The following is a 19352-nucleotide window of genomic DNA, read 5'->3' as shown; positions in this document are numbered from 1 at the left end:
CTCTTTAAGTCCCCGGTCTCTTAGCTTAAAAAAGAGGCAGGCATCCCCCTCTCTGTGGGGTGGGACTCTGAGCTCACTGAACATTCTCTCTAACAACCTCTTTTAATTGGCAACTCCTGATGTGGGCGTGGTTAAAGGTTATGTATGAGGTTAAACATAGAATTATATGATACTGCAATACCACGTACACGCATGTTCACAGCAACACTATTCATGTGATAGACACCGTGTTTCTCCAAAAATAAGACCTAGCCGGACAATCAGCTCTAACGCGTCTTTTGGAACAAAAATTAATATAAGACCCAGTCTATTATATTATATTATATTATATTATATTATATTATATTATATTATATTATATTATATTACATTATATTATATTGTATTGTATTACATTACATTCCTGGTCTTACAGTAAAACAAGACCGGGTCTTATATTAATTTTTGCTCCAAAAGACACATTAGAGCTGATTGCCTGGCTTTTATTTTTGGGGAAACACGGTAATAAGCCTTTACCTTTCCAAGTCACCAGACTGATTGCTAAGGACCAAGTGCATCTAGCAAGCAGCTGGATTAGGTGACATTTAGCGTATAAAGATCCATCAAGAAGATACGTGTGTTAATTACAATTAATTAGGTTAAATGTTCTACTGCTAAATAGGATTCAGCTTATACTCAGACAGCCTTGTTACAAGCAAATAATGCAATGCAGGAATGACAGGGGAGACATATGCATCAAAAGGGCTCTCACTCTCAGGCACAGGTTCTTTGTCCTCCCGTCCCATCGCTCAGTCACACAGGTCTTGCACTGCCACCAGTGTACATGCAAGGCACCTGAGCACTAGAAGCCCAAAGTTTCCTCGTGGGGGGGCGGGGACGGGGGTCTCTTATATTGAGCTGGTCCTCTACCTATGTTCCAGCCATGTGGCCAGCCTTAAATGTCACCCCTCCCCCATCCCAGGCTCCACTAAGACCATATGCGTTTCATAAACCCAATTATTATTACTAAGCATCTGGTAGGCTGGTACATCCCTCCCGAAACAACTCATGAACTCATGGTTAGAGAACATCCTTTATCTTTAGTTAATAAATTCTATAGTATTAGTGAAGGCTCACTATCATGCTCCAGCAGCTCTGGAGTTAAGCATGTGGTCATTCCAAAGGAGCCGAGATTAACCCAGACTAAATGACATGGCAAACATATTCAGCAGCCACCAGAACCTTCTTTGGGTCAGTCTGTATGGCTTGCGACTCAGTCAGAGAAACTAACACCACTACAAGCAGCTACCTGGCCCAAGAAGCCAAAAAGCCCTCAGCTACACTGGAGTGAGACACAGGTAACGTGACTGAGGGACATGTGAACACAGTCAACTTATTTGTATCTGTGAGTGACTGTCCTTGTGACTTCACCATCCAGGCTAAGCCTCCCCATGAGTCCTTGTGAAACATGCCTACACTGCTGCCGTGATATGTACGATTTGTGGAAGGTGGGCGTTCCTGTGACCTCCGTGTTGTACAAGGAGGCGTGTGTTATCCTTTGTGTTAAGATAGAGGGGGTACGCTGATCAATCCAGAGGACTTTCCAGGATCAGTGGGCGGTTCTGTGTTCCTCTCATTTGTCCTGGCAACTATTCTTCTTCCCATAGTTTGTGCTGTCATGCCTATGGGAAAGGATAAACTCTACGTGGGATGCATAGTTAGGGAGGATATACAACCTTAATCAAATTTTTAACAACTTATTCCTTTAAGCTTTGTTTGAGTTGTTCCCTTGCCAGCTTTTGTGGTTGCAGTGGAAATTCTAGAATTACTGTTTCCTAATCTCTAGAAGCCAGTCTACTGTCTGTCTTAGTAAACTGAGGGAAGTCAGAGCTACTGAGGATCCAGAGAATGGGCACACCTATTATTCCAATAAATGACTTTACTGCATCTTACCATTTCCTAAGGCTGGACCATGCCCAGGACAACAGGTCCTGGAGGTGGTGGAGGAACAGGGTGGAAAAAGTTTGAGCTTCTAATGTGCTGCTTCAAATAAGTCTTCCCGCAGACCTCAAATGCCCCCCCTGGACTGTAATGTGAGAGAAATAAACTTCTCTCTTCTTTCAGCCACTGAATTAATTATTGGGTCTCTGTTGACAGTCTGGCTTTACCCTACCCAAAACAAAAACGGGCACCTAGAATTGGGGTGATCCTGTAATATGTGTGTATGTATGTACACGTGAACAGGAAGAGCCAAAGAAAACAGATGCTTCGAGTGGGAGAGCTGGAGAGCTCTAGAACATTTGCATAACTCAGTAGGCATGTGTGATAATTTAGCCCACATGCCTATGGGCTCAGGGAAGTTGTTGGGAAAAGCCAGAATTTTCGTTGGTATTGGCTCTCAGTGACAGTAGAGACTGTGATTGCCCCACTCATATACCCATAGCCACATGCCTTAGCCACTTCAATATACAAGCCCAGTTTCCAGCTGCCGGTAGTACCAGCTCCCTCTTCGTGCAGATCTGTGCGAAAGACAGGCTCTCCTGGTCTGAGAGAAAGCAGAGCTGGCCCAGAACCAAGACTGGAGGCTTGTCTGCTATCGAATCAAATCGATGGGAAGGACAGTTTGGGAGGTAAGAACACAGGCTTTGGTATGAACTGCCTGGGTTTGGAGCCTTCTTTCCCCACTGGTCATGTCACCTGCAGCAAATTATTCAAACTCTGAGTGTGAGTTTCCTCGTTTATAAAACAGAGCTGATGCTAATAGTATGTACAGCAAAGGAGTGTTGTAAGAAATGAATGAAATAATCCCTGTAAAGTGCTCAGCACAGTGACTGGTACAGAGCTAGCTAGCTCTTAAGAATTATGGAGCATTATCGGTAGAAGCATGCAGGTGTCTGCTGCCATCTGGTGGCAATGGGCAGTTTTCCACTGAAATTTAAGTATAATGTCACATTTGACCTGAATGTAGGATCGCAGAAGTGGTGGTTTTGCGTTAGCTACCTGTAGATCTCAATGGAGTCCTGTCTAGTGTGGAGCATGAAAACAACCTCCTGATTCCCCCGGAAGGCTCATGGCTGAGGAAGCTGTTTTTATTTTAGGGACTACTGCCACCTACTGGCCACATTTCATACTTGCAGACAATAGTGACATCTTTAGTCAACAGAAAACATTGAAGATAGTGAGAGGAACTCCCTCCACCCTTCCAGTTATCAGTGAGGTGCTTTTGTAGCCTTCATGTTCATCTTGGGAAATTCCTTACTAAATGTCTCCTTGCAAGTTCCTAGCACCTTTTGACCTTCTGCTGGTGAGTTCTGAATCTTTCTGGGTTTTATTAAACACCTTATCACTTGGATCTCTCTCTCTTTCTCTCTCTCTCTCTCTCTCTCTCTCTCTCTCTCTCTCTCTCTCTCTCACCCAGAATACAACTTTATGGGTCCTACAGTAAGAGGAAAAATTAAAAGTATGCTAAGACAGTACAGGTTATCCTTGGGTGGCTCTATTTAATAGGCAGGTGTGGGAACATTGTCGGACCTTGGAGCAGGTTTGTCCCACATTACCAATGAGCTTCCGAAATTCCGGTTGAAACCATCTGAACAACCCCCTTTTTCATTTGTTCTTATACGACCAGAGCTTGATACATACTAAGCACCAATAACTATTTGCTAACTAAATGTTCTCCAGGATGGATTGTGATCAGATGGTCAGAATCCTGAATCCCTGATCACTACCTGTTGTAACTGGTTCATAAGAGCCGCTCCAGGCAAATGAAGGCTCTTATTAATAAGGGCTTTGGCCCTACATCTCTGGGTCATCCTGTGTGTCTTCTAATCACAGTAGTTTTGTTCTCCACCAATTCTTCAGTATCCAGGAATTTTGTGAACCAGTTGTTCAACTGTTGGTATCTTAAAATCAGCCATTCTAGGACTATTTGTGCCACGAAAATCGGCAAGCACTTATCAGGAAATGTGGAAAAAATGGCCATGGCTTCATCTGCCAGATTGCCCTGTGTCATTTTTGGCCTTTGTCCATTTGCGCTCTTTCTCCAGGCACACCTATTACAGGTTAGAACATGCCTCTGGCACTCCCTTGTGACTTGCTTATCCCTTGTGACTTGTTTAACCCAAAAGTTTTAATAGCTGGACCTGCTGTCAGCCAGAGGCATGGCATTTCCTAGTGGGAGGAGAGCTGAAAGTAGGAGAGAAGTGACAATTGCAGCTTTGCAAAGCCTCCCCGACAATCACCAACCTGCCCTGTCTCCTGGGACCAGTGAGATGGGCCAGTTCAGCCCCTCAAGATCTTTTACTAATTTCACTTTGATGTCACCCCTCCCCCCCCCCAAGAACTTTCTGAAGTCATGATCAGGTCATGAAGCAAACACTTTTCTCCACGAGACTAGTGATTCATAATCCTGGCTACACCTGGCAAGCTCCTAAAACATACCCGTGTTTGAGCCCCATTTAGAGGAAATAAATCACAATATCTAGGGAAGAGGCTCAAGCACTAATATCTTTAAAAACCTCCCAGAGGCTCCTAATGCTCTGTGGGTTTGGATCCACGGCGCTGGACAGGGATGCTCAGTGCCCCTGGGATGCTTTTAATATATATTAATGCCTGGCTCCAACCCAGACGAATTGAATCCAAACGCTGAAGCTCTTCAGGTGATTCACAAGGAGTCAGAATTGAGACATGCTGCTCTAGACCAAATGAGAATTACCTCTTATTTTGTATCTCATCCTAAATTAGGCAACCGTATTATTCAAACAAATTTATATTATTGAGCCCTGATTTTGCTGTCACCCTACGCAATAAAAACTTCTTCCAATAGTCCAATTAGTCCCTTGATCTTACCCTGAAATTAAAGTCTGAACATATATAGATACTATCTTCACTTTACGTTTTCTTCTTAACCTGTTCAACCCTGTCAGAGGGGCTTTACTTGAGAGTCAGGCTGGACTCTCAGTTCCTGCTTCTCCAAGACCCACAAAGTGGTGAGTTGAGGTGCTGGGCAAACACACAGAAGCCCCCAATAAATATTCAAGATGGCCCAGAACCATCTGTGACTGTTTCAATGTCCTAGTTTTCAAACACAAGTGGTATGCCCAGACCCTATCCATTACTTACTTTCTAGACCAGTGATTCTCAGTAAGGTGCCTGGACCAGCAACAGCTCCAGGCTGTTGAAAGTTCTTGGGCTGCACCCAGACTTCCTGAATCAGAAACTCTGGGCTTGGGGCCTTCCAGGGGATGCAGGTGTCCACTCAATTCAGAGAAGAGCACTCTCCAGAGGCACATCGACGTCACCAGCAGATGACTGCAGAGACAGAATGGTGTCTAAATGGGAGGGCAGAGAAAAACCAAGATGGGAGAGATTCGGGGTGCTACTTCCCTAGAGTACCAGCAGATCCATTCCAAGTTGTTCAGAGCCCACCACCTGTGAACTTAGAACAAAGAGTCTGGATTATTCTCCCAGTGAGGTTCACTGACACTGAGATTACTCTGTTTTGGAGAAAAAAAGTGTTTAAGCTGTAGTATTTATGCACATGTCCTTCTTTCTCTGAGAGAAAGCATCTGAATGCTTGAGCAACATTTAGAAATTGTGTGTGGCATCTTCAGGTATTTCCTGAGGCCCCATTCTTTGCCTTCCTGTCCTATTGTACATTTAAAACCTTTTTTCATTCTCCCTTTCAATTCCCCGTTTGTTTTCCATGCTCTTAGCAGCTCAGTTCTGAATGTTGTGTGGGTTCTGTGTAGGGAGGGATATCATCTCCACTTTCTTGTGGCCCAGGAATCCAATAATTAAAATGAGCAAGGCTCCAAAGTAACCTTATGGCCTCGTGTGGCCCACAAGATAGTCTCTTTGCCACCAGTGAAGAACAGATGAACCTGGGGTAGTGGCCATAGGCTCCCTCTCCCTCCCCACTGATGCTCTGCATCACACCTACCTGCCCTCAGCCCACTCGCATTGGTGGTTTTGCAGGAAGAGCCCCCTCAGTAAGAATCCCCCCAAAGTACCTCCTACTCTGACCGTACCAGAGTCCATCTCACTCCCGGGCTTTTCACAGCCTGAGTGCCCAGCACCACCCCCACCAAATCTCAGTCCCGTGTACCTTGACTCACCTGACTGCCTAATGCCACCAGATGTTATTAATGATGAATGGAGAGAACACCAGGACCGGAATCCCCAGCTGATCACAACTGCACTGCTCCTGGTTCCTGGGGGACACCCCAGGACAGCAAGCTTTCTTCCTCATTAGCTCTGGGGCTGGTGGCCACGTTGGCATGAAGGACTCCACTAATTCCTTTCGATCTTAAGGCTGTGTGGACTCGTTGGCCCCTTCCCTGGACTCTTATTCTGGTTCATTTCCTTTTTTTTTTTGGCTACAGCTTTGTGGTATAATGTGCCTATCACAGAGTTTACCCATTTCAAGTGTACACTTCAATAATTTCTAGTACACGTGAGTTGTGCAACCATCACAATTCAGTTTTAGCACATTTGCATGACCCCCAGTTGCAGTCACTTCTGGTTCCTTTTTGGCAACGGGGATGCCCAGGCCATCTTCTCTCACCATCTCCTGGGAGAGTTAACGCCCAAGAAAACAGCCCAGAGGGAATCCATCCAAATGAAGAGACGTCTTTGCTGCTCCCACCAAAACCCTTCTCCCCTCAGACTCGGGTCTCCATCATATTCTTGGCCTTGACTCACTAGAGCACTCTTCCTGGAGTACAGTGAGAGATGGATGTCACCAAGGACTCACACACATCATCAGATCTACTGGGCCTTGCCTGTGAAGTCGCCAACAATGTGTGTTTCTGTGGGAAGAGTGGTTAAGAGCAATGCCGTGAGCCAGATTGCCCAGGTTGAAATTCAAGGGCTGCCATTTACAGGCTATGTGGCATCAGCCTACTGACGTGTAAAGTGGGAATCAAACTAGTACACCCTAAGGAGTTGCAAAAAATAGATTACACTCATGGAGACCACAGAAAGTGCTTTGTCAATGTTACAAATTATTAGTTTGGTCAAATTTTCAAAGGGGCCTATCACCACCACCACCACCACCATCCCCCAAATTCAGAAATCTCATGACATAAAGGTTGGAAGAGGCCGTCCATGACAGTTTCCCCAGAGAAGCCCCATGTGCTCAGAACAGGAAGATATTGTTGGGAAAAGATTGGAAGAAATCACATAAATAGGGAGAGATTAAGAGGAAGCTGGAAAGAAGGCCTTAGGAAGAGCAGGAAACAGAAGGTCAGGGAGGCATATAAGTGCAAGGGGTTGAGATACCGACCAGGGCAGCTGGAGACGGAAGGGGGAGTCTCCAGGCAGAAGAGAGGGCTTGAGAAAGTTTGGGGAGGGAGCTTCCTGTTAACCTGTCTTAGTATGCTCTTTAAAGTCTAAAATTCTCTATTCTTCAGAGAAATAATCAAATATGGGTACTGGGAATGGAATAATACAAATGAGAATCTAAGAGCCACATGAAAAGCTTGAGTTTTACCATTTGTCTTACTGTTGGACCAACCATCTCTTTGACCTTGGAGTCTACCTACCTCATCAAGAGGCCCCCAGACCATTTTGGTAGATCCTGTCGGAGATTCTGGCTTCTATCCAGGGCAGCTGGAGACAACATTGCAAAAGGGGTGCTGAGAACAGTCTGTTAGAGTGCTGTTCCACCAGCTAGCATTGCTTTCTTGGTTCCAAATGTGCAAGCAGCAGATGCTGCTACACAGAAGTAGAGGCCCAGGGCACTGGATGCCACTGGCAAGTCCGTCTTCTGACCTCCCTCCCAGTCAAACAAGTAGCCATCATTTACAAAAACACAACACACACTGGGTTTTAATGAGAAAATAATTGTATACTTGCATTGAATGCCTCACAATCACTATAAAACCAAAGCAGAATCATGACATTTAAGTGGTTAACATACACAGGAGAGCCAGGTACAGAGTATAATGTCCAAACACAGTATTGCTTTCTCCCTCCTCCTCCAAAAACAAAAAAAAAAAAAAAAAAAAGAAAGAAAAGAAAAGAAAAAAGGCATTTGGGTAAAGAGCAACACAAAAATTGGCAGCTTACTCACTGAATGCTTAAAATTCAGGAAATTGGTTCTGTCACTAAAACTGGATATATTTACCATCTCTAAACACTTAGGCTACTTTTTTTCAATACATAGTTTAATTACATCCATTTTTAGTTGGAAAAAAATGTTTGTCTTCAAAGACAAGAGTCAACTCTGTTTTAGTGTTCCTTATTACGCTTTGTGTGTGTGTGTGTGTGCGTGTGCGCACGTGCGTATTGTGTATATATGTGGACACTGATCAATATACTGCTTATATGTCATTTTCTAGGGTGGGCAGCATGCATGGGTGTAAAGAGGCAAGGGAATTGCATTGTATGATCTGATTAGAAACAGCCTGGCCTCCTGCCACTGACAGACCCTGTCTCCATAATTTCTAGATGAGAAAGCCAAGGCATGTCAGGAGTTAATCAGCTCGCGAGGAAAGTGAACATCTATAAACACTACAGAATGGAATACTTTCAGGAAAGCTTTTAACATCTACAGAATCTAAACATTTGTTATAGTTGAGATTAACAAGCTTGCGTGCTATTTGGGGGCAGGGACAAGCCACAGAGGCCAAGTTTCCCACAAGCCTCTCCCTCTTGCTGCATTAGGCAGGAATGACTTTCCTCCAGGGGTCTGTTGCATCTTCAGAAAGTTAAAAGGGGTTCATTTGGGATCCCAGAGCCTAGCACAGTGCTATGTACAAAGCATTGGCCCAATGTTTCTTGAGTGAATAAAAAACTCACATGAGCACAGAGAAAATCAGCCTCTTCCAAGGGAACTGTCATTTACATGTTAGTAGGATCATAAGTGAGTGGAGGGAGGAAATGGACAACAGTCATCCAGAAGGCAGTACAAGGGAACAAGCAAATGTGAGAGACGTAAGGGCCACAGTTAAACACCTATGTGACTGCGGGACAGTCACAGAAACTCTGCATTTGATGCCTTATCTACACATGGAGTGTGGACCAAAGGACTCCAGCTCTACCGCTCCCCCTGTGCAGTAAGTGCCTCTGGTTCAATCGGCTATAGTCAAAGACCAATTTGTCTGCCTCTAAAGCGATGCCATGACTGTGGCCTCCTAAGCGTTCCTTTCAACTGCAAATTCTCTTCTCAAAAGTAGGTTTAAGATGGGTACTTGGTGGTCTCCTTCACGACAGAACAAAAAACTTCAGGTGAAGTCCTGAGGACAGATTCGTCTTGTGAAAGATGGGGGATTTTGTCTAGATCACGTCTATGGTGTTATCCAGATCCAGAGTCGGTCCAGAATACACGAAGCACGTTTCATTTTATTGTGCAACGCATAGAAGCACTCTGCTCTCCAGCATCCTAGCTGCTGCTGTGCCCTTGGCCACGCAAAGTTGCTGCCCCATGTTTTCATTCACCTGCCTGCCTGGGGATCCCTGGAAATCCTCAGGCAAAGCATCCTTCCTGCGTGCTCCCATTTCACCTGTCTAATCTAACCCAGATCTCGTTTTCCTGAGAATGCCTCCATGCCAGTCTCCCCCACCCGAAAATGAATTCCTTGCAGCAGGAATCTGTCCCCAATGACTAACACATTCTGTTGAATATTCATCCAGAATATTCATAGGAGAATGAACCATATATAAAGATGGCACCAACTGCCCTTCTGTAGGATCTGGCTTCAAGTAGCAGGTTCCCTTAGCAGTGTTAAAGGATCCTTATAAATTATCAGACAGTTCTATTTTTACTTTGTGCCCACCACTTGTCTGTGAATAACTTTCCCCTAAAGTCAACACTAGTCTAATAAAAGATAATGTGCATAACATCTACATACAAATTTTGTGGAATTGCTACTTGTCAGAATAACATATTAGAGCTTATGACACAACAATATAAAAACAAAAATGGATTTTAGTGAGGTCTGACTTAATTATTGCTTTTTAAAAAAACAAACAAAAAAACCCAGTTTTAAAACAAAACAAAATTTTAAAAAGCTGGTCAGTTTTTTTCTCTCATGGCCAGAATCGAAATGTTTCTCATCTAGAAATTTAGGGCACCCAATTATTGAGTACCCTTATCATATTGCTTTAAATGACAGAAAGAGTAAAGCTGGCATCCTCTACAGTATATAATAAGCATGAATACAAAGCATGAGAATAAATATGATACCTTCCTAAGTGTCAAGTTACAAAACTGCTCAAAACTCTGCAATTGTGACTCATGCAAACACCATGTTAGGTCAATTTAATATTACAAATACTGCATCAGCTCGGTGCCTCTATATCCCTTTTCATAAAAAAGAAATTCTCACTCACTCCTGACGCTGGCTAACAGCTTTGGAGGAAATAACTGTACATTCTTGTCCCATGATCATTCTGGAATTTTAATCCACAGCCACACACGTGCACACACACACACACACACACACACACACCCTTACTCATGCACATACACAAACACACAAAGGATGTGTACGTACACACATACACACACACACACACACACACATACACCATCTTTAGGATTTGTAGCTGATCCCAGGCCTGCACTTAAATTTCTATTCTATATTTTTCTCTGTATGATCCTGAAAAACACTGATTGCTCAGCAAAAATATCTCTTACTTCCTTATTTTCCTACTCTTTCTCCCTCCCTTCATCTCTTTCTACCTTCATGACCTTTCTTTCATGTTTCATTTCTGATTGACCCAAAATAATCTCTTTCTTCCTACCACCCCTAAGGTCCACTTTATAATATAAAATATAAACCCCTTTTTATTTCTTGTCATCTGTCTCTCTAAGGCAGAGTTCGCCCTTTTTTCGATTATTGCCACTCTAAAAATACCCCTACCCTCTTGAACCAGGCTGTTCAATGTATACAGGTTTTATACATGTATATATTCCCCCATCCCATCATAAAAATAGTTGTTGCCCACTAAATATAGTTTTCATGTGAAGAAACATAATTGTGAAAATGAGTTCTCATAAACTACAGATCAGTCAATATTATAAGCAGATGAAATCCTAAAGCTAAAATGATCCATTTGGTTTGGCTTTCTCCCCCTTTCTCAACCTCCTAATGTAGATAGATTGTGTTTGCAACATGAAGAAACATTGTCTTAAAAATATGGATTTTTGTGTATTGCAATCATTCATTGCTCCCAATTAAAAACAATTAAATGTAAGAGAAATGGAATCATAATTGCCTCTTCTCGGCAAATCTGGAGAGAAACCGTATTCGTTTTATGGCTGCAGAAGTAAATAATGTTAACCCAACACCTCTGATGCTGGGATGGGTGGGAAATCGGTGCAGACAAATATCCTATGTCGTGGAGATTGCACCAGCTTGGGCTCTATTGCTCTCTAAATGGCCCCATCATATTTGTTCTCACCACCCAAGGTCAGTCTCAGTTCTGCCTGCAGCAACCATGTTGACTTGCTTATAACTTCTTTGTCCTTGTGGATCCGTTATAGATTGGTCCAAATCTAGGAGAGTCTTTGAGTCACAAAAATTCCTTTCTCTGTTGACTCCTGGGTGTTAAGAGTTTGATGGATGGTCTTTTCACTTTATTTTTCGCCATTGTCTATTGCAGCTTCTGGTCTACATAAGGATTGCTGAGTTTGTTTGCACTTTAATAAATATCCCATTAAAATGCTTTGATGTGTTAATTGCTTGGTTTCTTGGTAACCCAAGCACCAGTGAAGCTTCCTGGATGGAGGAAGTTTATTATTCATTGTCCTCTTCCTCCTGGTTGGCATAGATCCCCGCCTCCCAGCGCAAGGCCAGCGCACTCTTTCTTCGATTAACACGTGTAGCCTCAAGGACCTGAAGAGAGAGGGAAAATATTATGCAGAGTTCATGGATGTTAATTACGTATACAAACCAACTTCTTCGTTTCTTTCCTCCTTTCCCTGTCTCAACAGCATCCAATGAGAGAGGAAAGTAATAAAGTGCCTAGTACATCTGGGAGGTAGGAGAGACATGGAAATAAAGGAGAGGTGGGAGGTTCTGGGGTTCTGGGTGTGTATTCACCCATAGCCAAAGTTTATTTGCTATTTGACCTATCATTTTCAACAGAGAGAGATTTGATTTTCCTGAAATGTTTGCAAGTTTCTTTGAACTAGACTTGACTCTCTATGGAGTTTTTAGACAACAAAGCAGACATGCTATATAGACAACACATGCTATATAGATCATCACTGTCTGATGGAAATGTGCTGTATCTGTGCCATCCAATATGGTAGCCACTAAACCACATGTGCCTACTGAGCATTTTGAATAGGGCTAGTGTGGCTGAGAAACTAAATATTCCATTTTAATTCATTTTAATGTCAATATCCTCATGGAACTAGTGACAGCACAGCTATCGATTGTCTAAGGTACTTTGTACACAAGCAAACCAGAAAATAATTCCAAACAATTGAACCAGTGTGGATTCAGTCCATCAGGCTTTGTGGATCTATATAAGCTGTGACCACATTTATATCAGGAAAGTCTACTTGGTATACTGTAAACTGAAAGCATTAAGTGAAAAAGAAAAGAGCTTTTCAGGACACTGAAAAGCAATCTGAGCATTCTGATGCAACGTCAGGGCCACAGATGCTAAGAAAGGTGACAATGTCAAGGCCAAGTAGGCTCCCCACCGCTGGGGTAGGGCCTCCCTCCTTCCAGCTCACTAGAATAAGCTGTGGGCTCCTGAGGGGAAACTTCAGCCAATTTGGTCCAGCTTTAGTTACAAGATGAAATCCAGATGAATAATATTTAGGTTGCCAACGTACGAGAAATCGCTCGATTTCATGACACTCCACCAAAAGCAAGCCCATGCATGAAAGCCAATTAAATTATTGTGCCATTAGCTTAGGATGTGAAGTTTCTGGTTTTAAAAAGTCCAGCAGAGCCAACTCTGGTTCATTACCAACTTGCAACAAAGGCTTTGCTTATTTAAAGAACCATCATTTTGACAAGGGACAGTGATGCTGGCAACTCCAGAGAAGTGAGACGAGGCAGGTGACAGACAGTGATGAGAGCCCAGGCATACGCAAATTCTGGGGGTCCACCGCAGCCTGCTTCTCTGCACCTCTGACAAATGAATGGACTTCCTAGAGTTTCAATGTGGTTTTCTCTGGGAAGTCTTCCCCAGTGCCCCCAGCAGGGACAGCTGGACCTGACATGTAGGACGCAGTGCTGTGTCCTGAATAAATGTTCATCATTAAGCACATGAGCCATGCCATACAATGTTTTGTGTGTAAGCATACTATACTCACTTACTCAATATCAAAGACTATGAAATTAGTTAGGAAAAAAGCAAGCTTCCAAGTCTGGTAGTACTCTAAATAGAGGATTCTTCTGGTCGGTGCATGGTAATATGGTACCGACAAGCAGTCTGGACCAGAATATTAGAAATAAAACTCAGGAGCTTTATTTCCAGTTCAGTCCCTGGGGCTTGTTGCTGTTGTTCATGGCATCTTGCACCTCAACTTTCTTTATCTGTAAAATGGACACAGCACCACCTGCCCAACTTCACAGGCTTTCTCAGGAGACAATGTAGACTCGGAAGTCCAAGCAGGCCTAGGTTTAAATCCTAGTGACAATGTGACCTTGGGAAAGTTTATGCCTGTGCCTCAGTCCCCTCATATGTAAAATGGGAATAAAACCAACAAACTAACTACAGCACAGAGTTGGCCTGAGAAATAAATGAGGCAATGTATGGAAAGCATTAAGCATGGTCCCCAGTGCATAGTAAGTTCTCCAACAATAATTATTTCTATTATCATGTGAAGGAGCTTTATAAATTATGAAGTGGTATTCAAATATAAGGTGTTTTTATAAGGAGCTGTACATTGTGTAAAATGGTCATCTATTCGCTTGCGGATTGCAGATACAGACTGAAACATGTACCTAAAAGCTAAAAATACATCTAAGGTTCTGAAAACCACAATAAGACAATGAGGAAGGTACATGTAATGATATTCTCAATATTCACTTTACACCTTATGAATGAGAATTACTCATAATCATTAGCTCACATCTATGGTTAACTATAATTGTTTTGCTAAACAGGGAGATTTTAAAAATAGCTTGTGCTACAGGTTAGCATAACCAAGCTGAAGAATAATTTGCAACATGTAGTGAATGTTAAGGATATATAAGCCCTATAACCAGTACTTCAACTCCTAGATATACAGGGAGAAATTCTCCCATAGGTACTCAAAGTTATATATAATATAATATAATATTATATCTCATATAATATATATTATATATATCTTTGAATCACTGTTTGTAATGGCACTAAAATTTTTTTTTAAAAAAAGGAAACAACCTACATTTCCATCGCTAGAAGGAATAAACAGTGATATGTTCGTTCAGTGGAATACTATACAGCAGTTATAATGAGGGACCTCGAGCCATAAGTATCCTCACGAACACATCTCAAAACAATGCAGACAAAATAAATTAAGGAGTAGAGGATACTACAATATGATATTATTTACAGAAAGTTCTGCAACATGCGAACCAGAACATAGTACTTATGTACACAAACATATGTGGTATACGCATAAAAACATGCATGGAGCTGATGAGCACCAAACTCAAGAACAGTTACCTCTCAGGAGAGAGAGAGACGGGAACTGGGAGAAGGGATAGGAGGGCCTGAGTGCAATATTAATTTCTTTTTAAAATATTAAGCAAATGTTATGAAATGATAAGAATAGAGAAAGCTGGATAGACGGGCTCTATTATCTTATTCTGTCAGGTTATTTGGAACATTGGAGTGCTGGCTCTGCGACATCTGGGCCTTTGTTTGGTGGACCGCTCTATTCTCAGAATCTAGAAAAGTACCTGATGCACAGGAGGTGCTCAATAAATTGTAACTGGGTGAATGATTGTCAATCAGACGAATGAGTCTCTCTATAATCCTGTACATTTGAAATAATTCTTTTAAAATAAAAATACAATGTTATAGAAATAAAAATATGAAAAACATTGTGCTTTCTCACAGCAAAAAAAAAGAGAAAGAGAGAAATATGAAAAAATGGGGAAAAGTGAAAAGTACTGTGTTTTTTCACAGCACAGGTTTGTGAAATTTGTGTAAAAGGAAGTTGTAGGGGAAAACAGCTTTTGGGGAAATTCAGTGCTTAAAGCAGCTTCCAAAACATAAATACAGTTTAAGAATTGGGTGGAAGCGGGGCTGGGGACGTTCCCTTTTGGAATAACTTGTGCTAAAGCTATAGCGTGGAGCTCTCCGGATTTGTGTTAAGGTAAGAACAGACTCGCTCCTCTCCTTTGATACCAGTGCCGGAAGAAACTAAAAAAATTGGTTGTGCCCTCTAGTCCAAACATCTTCCAGATCCATGAGCAGGGCAAGGTCTTCTCCAATCCCACCACACAGCACAGCAAAGCATAGCAGAGTGTATCATTGGTGCATGTACTCCAACACGTCGAGGCAGTCCCCAGTTCAGAATAGTCAGAAAGAAAAAAATATGGAGACAAATGGCTTTCTTGCCCTTCTCATTCAACCCATCAAGAAAAATGGCAAACCACAACAGCATGCACCTGGGCCAGGCATGCAGGAAGACCAAGACAAATTGAAAAGTACCTCGGAAGTCACCTTGCAAGACAGTAACTTAGAGGTGTACTAGCAGAGAGGGAAAAGACCAGGGTTAGTACATGGCAGAGACACACTCATAGAATATTCCCCGGCTGGGAACTGGCACCAAACCAGGGGCAGACAGGAGAAGGGACACTGGGAGACCATTACACCCCCACACCAAGACTTGCTTCATCTGATATTAGTTTATTTAAAAATCTGTATCTTTTGGAGCCAAGTAGATACCCTATTATTCTTTAATAAAAATATCAGATAAGCCATATTTTGTTAATTCAAGATTTGTTGCGTTCATTTTCTGTGCTTTGAATTAACAAAATTGCCCCGCCCACCTCCCTACACGCAAACAGCTGCCCACCAGCAAGATCCTTGACAGTCATTTTGGATTTGCTAGAATCTGTAGCCATCTGTAGCCAAGTAGCCTTTTCTCTTCCTGTAGGCTCCTCTGAACCCCAGAGCAGTTTTGTAACCTGTTGTCCCATGAAAAGGAGATCCTAAGCACAGAGATGGCTTCAAATACAAGGTTTGTGGAGGCAGATTCTCTAAAGCTGACCTAAGGATAGTACTGAATACGGAAAGCATGCAGCCTCCCTCATCACTAGCTTTGGTGCCCGGGTTAAGTTCCTGAGAGTGGGGTGATCACGGAGATACTAAAATGATCCTTTAGTTCCCACAGGAGATAAAAGTCACTGCAAGAAAAACTCAGGGGGGAAAATGTCTTGATTATGGGAAATGAGATAGAAGAACTTTGGACAGTCCTCTCTAGAATCACGGTCATGACCTTGTATTTACACTACTTAGGACACTGGAGGCATGATTGGTTTCTGGCATTGGTCACCATAGACAGGTTAGGTGGGAACATGTCTGTGATCACTGACTGCTTCTTATATGTAGCGCTTAAAAATCATACTTCTGTAACGATTAAGATGATGAATTCGGAGTTCTCCTCTTCTTTGCATCTTCCTCGGGTGTGAGTGAGAACCCAAGAGAAATCTGGGTAGCACAAAACATTATCGATTTTGGCTGAGCTTCGTGTAGACTGGGATGTGGGGAAGTGGAGGCAGGCGGCTTCCTTTACTTACTCAATGAGTAGGGCCACAGCTCCCAAAGGGTCTAGAGAAAAATGTGTGCCAGGAATTCTTAGACAAGCAGTAACTGCAAGCCCCCAGCTTTGACTTAACCCAGGAGAATTAATGAGGCCTTCTCTTATTCCAAGACAGGCAGGGATGGCTGAAAACAACTCTTCTTGGGGCAAGAAAGAGCGAGAATACAACCCACCAAGAGTATATCCTGTGCTAGAAGTGAGGGTGGGGCTGAATGCCCAGGAGGCTGTAATTTGGACTTGGGCCAGCATCACATCAATCAAGAAAGGGAAAGCAATCCACCAAGTTCAAAAGCATCACTGACTCAATAACCCATGGTCTTCTGAGGCTCAGCTCAAGTTGGTGGAACAATTGACCAGAAAAAACAATGTTGCCTAAATATCCTTCTTTTGCACGGCACCAAGAAGCCCTTTAGGAAACTATGATTCATCAGTCCGTTATGTGTTGCATGACTGAGATGGCATCAGGCCCAGATGAAGGGACAGTTCCACATAGGATAACACTTCCAGATAAGAGAGAGCCACGATAAGAGCAGGTCTGCTGCATCTGGCTGTTCAGTGTGTGCACTGCCCAAAAACACTAGGCTGAGGGGATTGATCGAGGTGAAGCTCAGTCCCCCACTCCACTCAGCAACTGTGTGGCTGGTGCAGGGCTGTGTCCTCAACAGAGGAAAAAAGGTGCCTTTTTCTAATTCTCACAAGGGCCCTGGATAGGCTGGTAAACAGCCCAGGGTCAAGGGTTGGGGATGGGGATAGCAACCGTCCTACCCCCAAATTAGCTGAGGAGTCCATTAGTAAGCCGGGCCTGGCTGAAGCTTCGAGCATGGAGACACTCATCGGTGACCATGCCACGCAGAACAAGGAAGCCAGCCCAGGTGGGTGCAGACTGTGGGCACCTGCTCAAGCTCTGAGCTGGCAACAAGGATGGCTGTCTGGGGATAACTTGGTGAGAAAAGGGGCTTTTTTGTCATGGACTTTTTCACCAACTGCAAAATGAACAGAACACCCGCAGACAATTTTGTATCAACGATATAGTGAGTCCTGAGTGAATGTTCCAAGAGTTCATGATTGAATATTCGATCTTCAGTCAAAATCTTTTGATTCTCTGAGCCTGCCTGTTCTGCATGTGATTTTTTTATGAAGTGGGACATTGTAAGGGGCCCTAAGCTAGGACAGGATTCCAAAATGATCGCTGCTCTGGGGTGGGGGAGGCTGCACCTGTTTTGATAGCAAGGCTCAGTTTTTCTCAGGTAGGTTGGCAACAGTTACTCATGAACCTGCCGGCATAGCTTCATGTGGCTTCTTTCTCTTCTCTTTCTTCTGTCCTTCATGCTCATAATATCACTGTGTCAAATGTGTCACGGTACCGACACCCCAGTTACCCTACTTTGTTTTTTAAGTCTGCCTTCTCCTTAGGAAGCATAGCAAATAAGAATTGTTTTTATCAATTCAGAAAGAGCTGGTTACTTCCAATGGGCAAACGCATGGCTTGGTCCTGCGTCATGTGTGAGGGACTCATAAGTCCTGCCAAGTGATGTCTGGAAAGAATATTGGCAGGTGGAACCACCAATATTGGTACCGATGTGACAATGGACCCAGGTGAGCCACGTGAGGTTCTGAGAGACGGGAGAATCTCAGAAGCCACAGTTTGCCCAGAGAACAGAGCTAAAACAGAACTACAGCTTCTAGGGGCTGATAAACAAGTTAACACAACTCAGGCATCAAGCAATCCATCGGATCCCTATTGGTTATCCTTCTGGTACAAGAGACAATTAAAGAAGGGGCCGCGGATCGGCTAGGAAAACAAACGAAGCCTTGCTTATTCTTACAGGTAAACTTCAACCTATTCTCCAGTGACTGATACAGACACAACAGAAAAGACCCCCTGAATCAAAAGGGGTAAGAAGTGGGGTAACAGGTAGCTCTGACCATATATTTGCTTTAGAAGTAATCTGAGTATGCTCTTTCCAGATTTGGGTGTCTTAAAAGGGATATAGTGGATTGGACAGATTTTGTTCTAGTCCTAAGAATTTTTGACAACAACAAACGTGGTTCTCTTGTAACGTCAATAACAGTAGAAAACAGTTGGCCTTGAATCCAAATCTGGGGATATTAATAGCTTGACTAGTTAGTAAGTTTCTTCCTTATACAAAATGCTTATTTACTTGAGAAAAATAGAGACAGGAGCCTGTCACCTCACTGCTTATCTGAAGGGCAATCAGTATATTAAAGGGTTGATTCCAAGCAGCTTCCCTAATGCAAAGGGGAAATCCATCCTGGGCGGCATTTGCCAGGTGGCCGCTTGCGTGTCACAGTGTGCACGACGGAGGCTTCCAGCCTCTGCCTGTGAAATCAGTAAGAGTGGGCTCTTCACTTGTGTGTGTGGTATTTCCTCGAACATCTGCACTTCAACACAAAAGGCATACACAAGAGACATATGGAGGGTGCTTAGAAAACTCTCGCATGGGACACATGCAGAAAGGTTCTATTTGTTCTTCCCCTTCCACGCCAGAATGCGAGGGGCCACTCAGCTAACTTTCACCAAAGCTGCTGATGTCTGGTGTGGAATCCCTGGGGAGGAACGAAACAAGCCATTTCTAGCACGGGGCTTCTAAATGGCCACAGGCTCCAGTAACTACCTAAA

The 19352-nt window shown here is 43.2% G+C and overlaps 1 protein-coding gene across 1 annotated transcript in view; it reads right to left on the bottom strand.

The window, feature by feature from the left end:
* Positions 1–8581: 8581 nt before the first annotated feature.
* The window catches only part of PALM2AKAP2 (PALM2 and AKAP2 fusion), a gene marked incomplete in the record, with an annotated part of 417966 nt that continues 407195 nt past the window's right edge, over positions 8582–19352 (bottom strand). Inside the window, 2 exon segments of the mRNA XM_033122412.1 lie at positions 8582–11822; positions 15598–15636. Coding sequence (XP_032978303.1) covers positions 11724–11822; positions 15598–15636 — 138 coding nt within the window.

This window comes from Rhinolophus ferrumequinum, chromosome 12 (assembly GCF_004115265.2).
Source record: "Rhinolophus ferrumequinum isolate MPI-CBG mRhiFer1 chromosome 12, mRhiFer1_v1.p, whole genome shotgun sequence".
NCBI classification, from domain to species: domain Eukaryota; kingdom Metazoa; phylum Chordata; class Mammalia; order Chiroptera; family Rhinolophidae; genus Rhinolophus; species Rhinolophus ferrumequinum.
The sequence above is the reverse complement of the archived record's forward strand: the minus strand, read 5'-3'. Positions and strand labels throughout refer to the sequence as shown.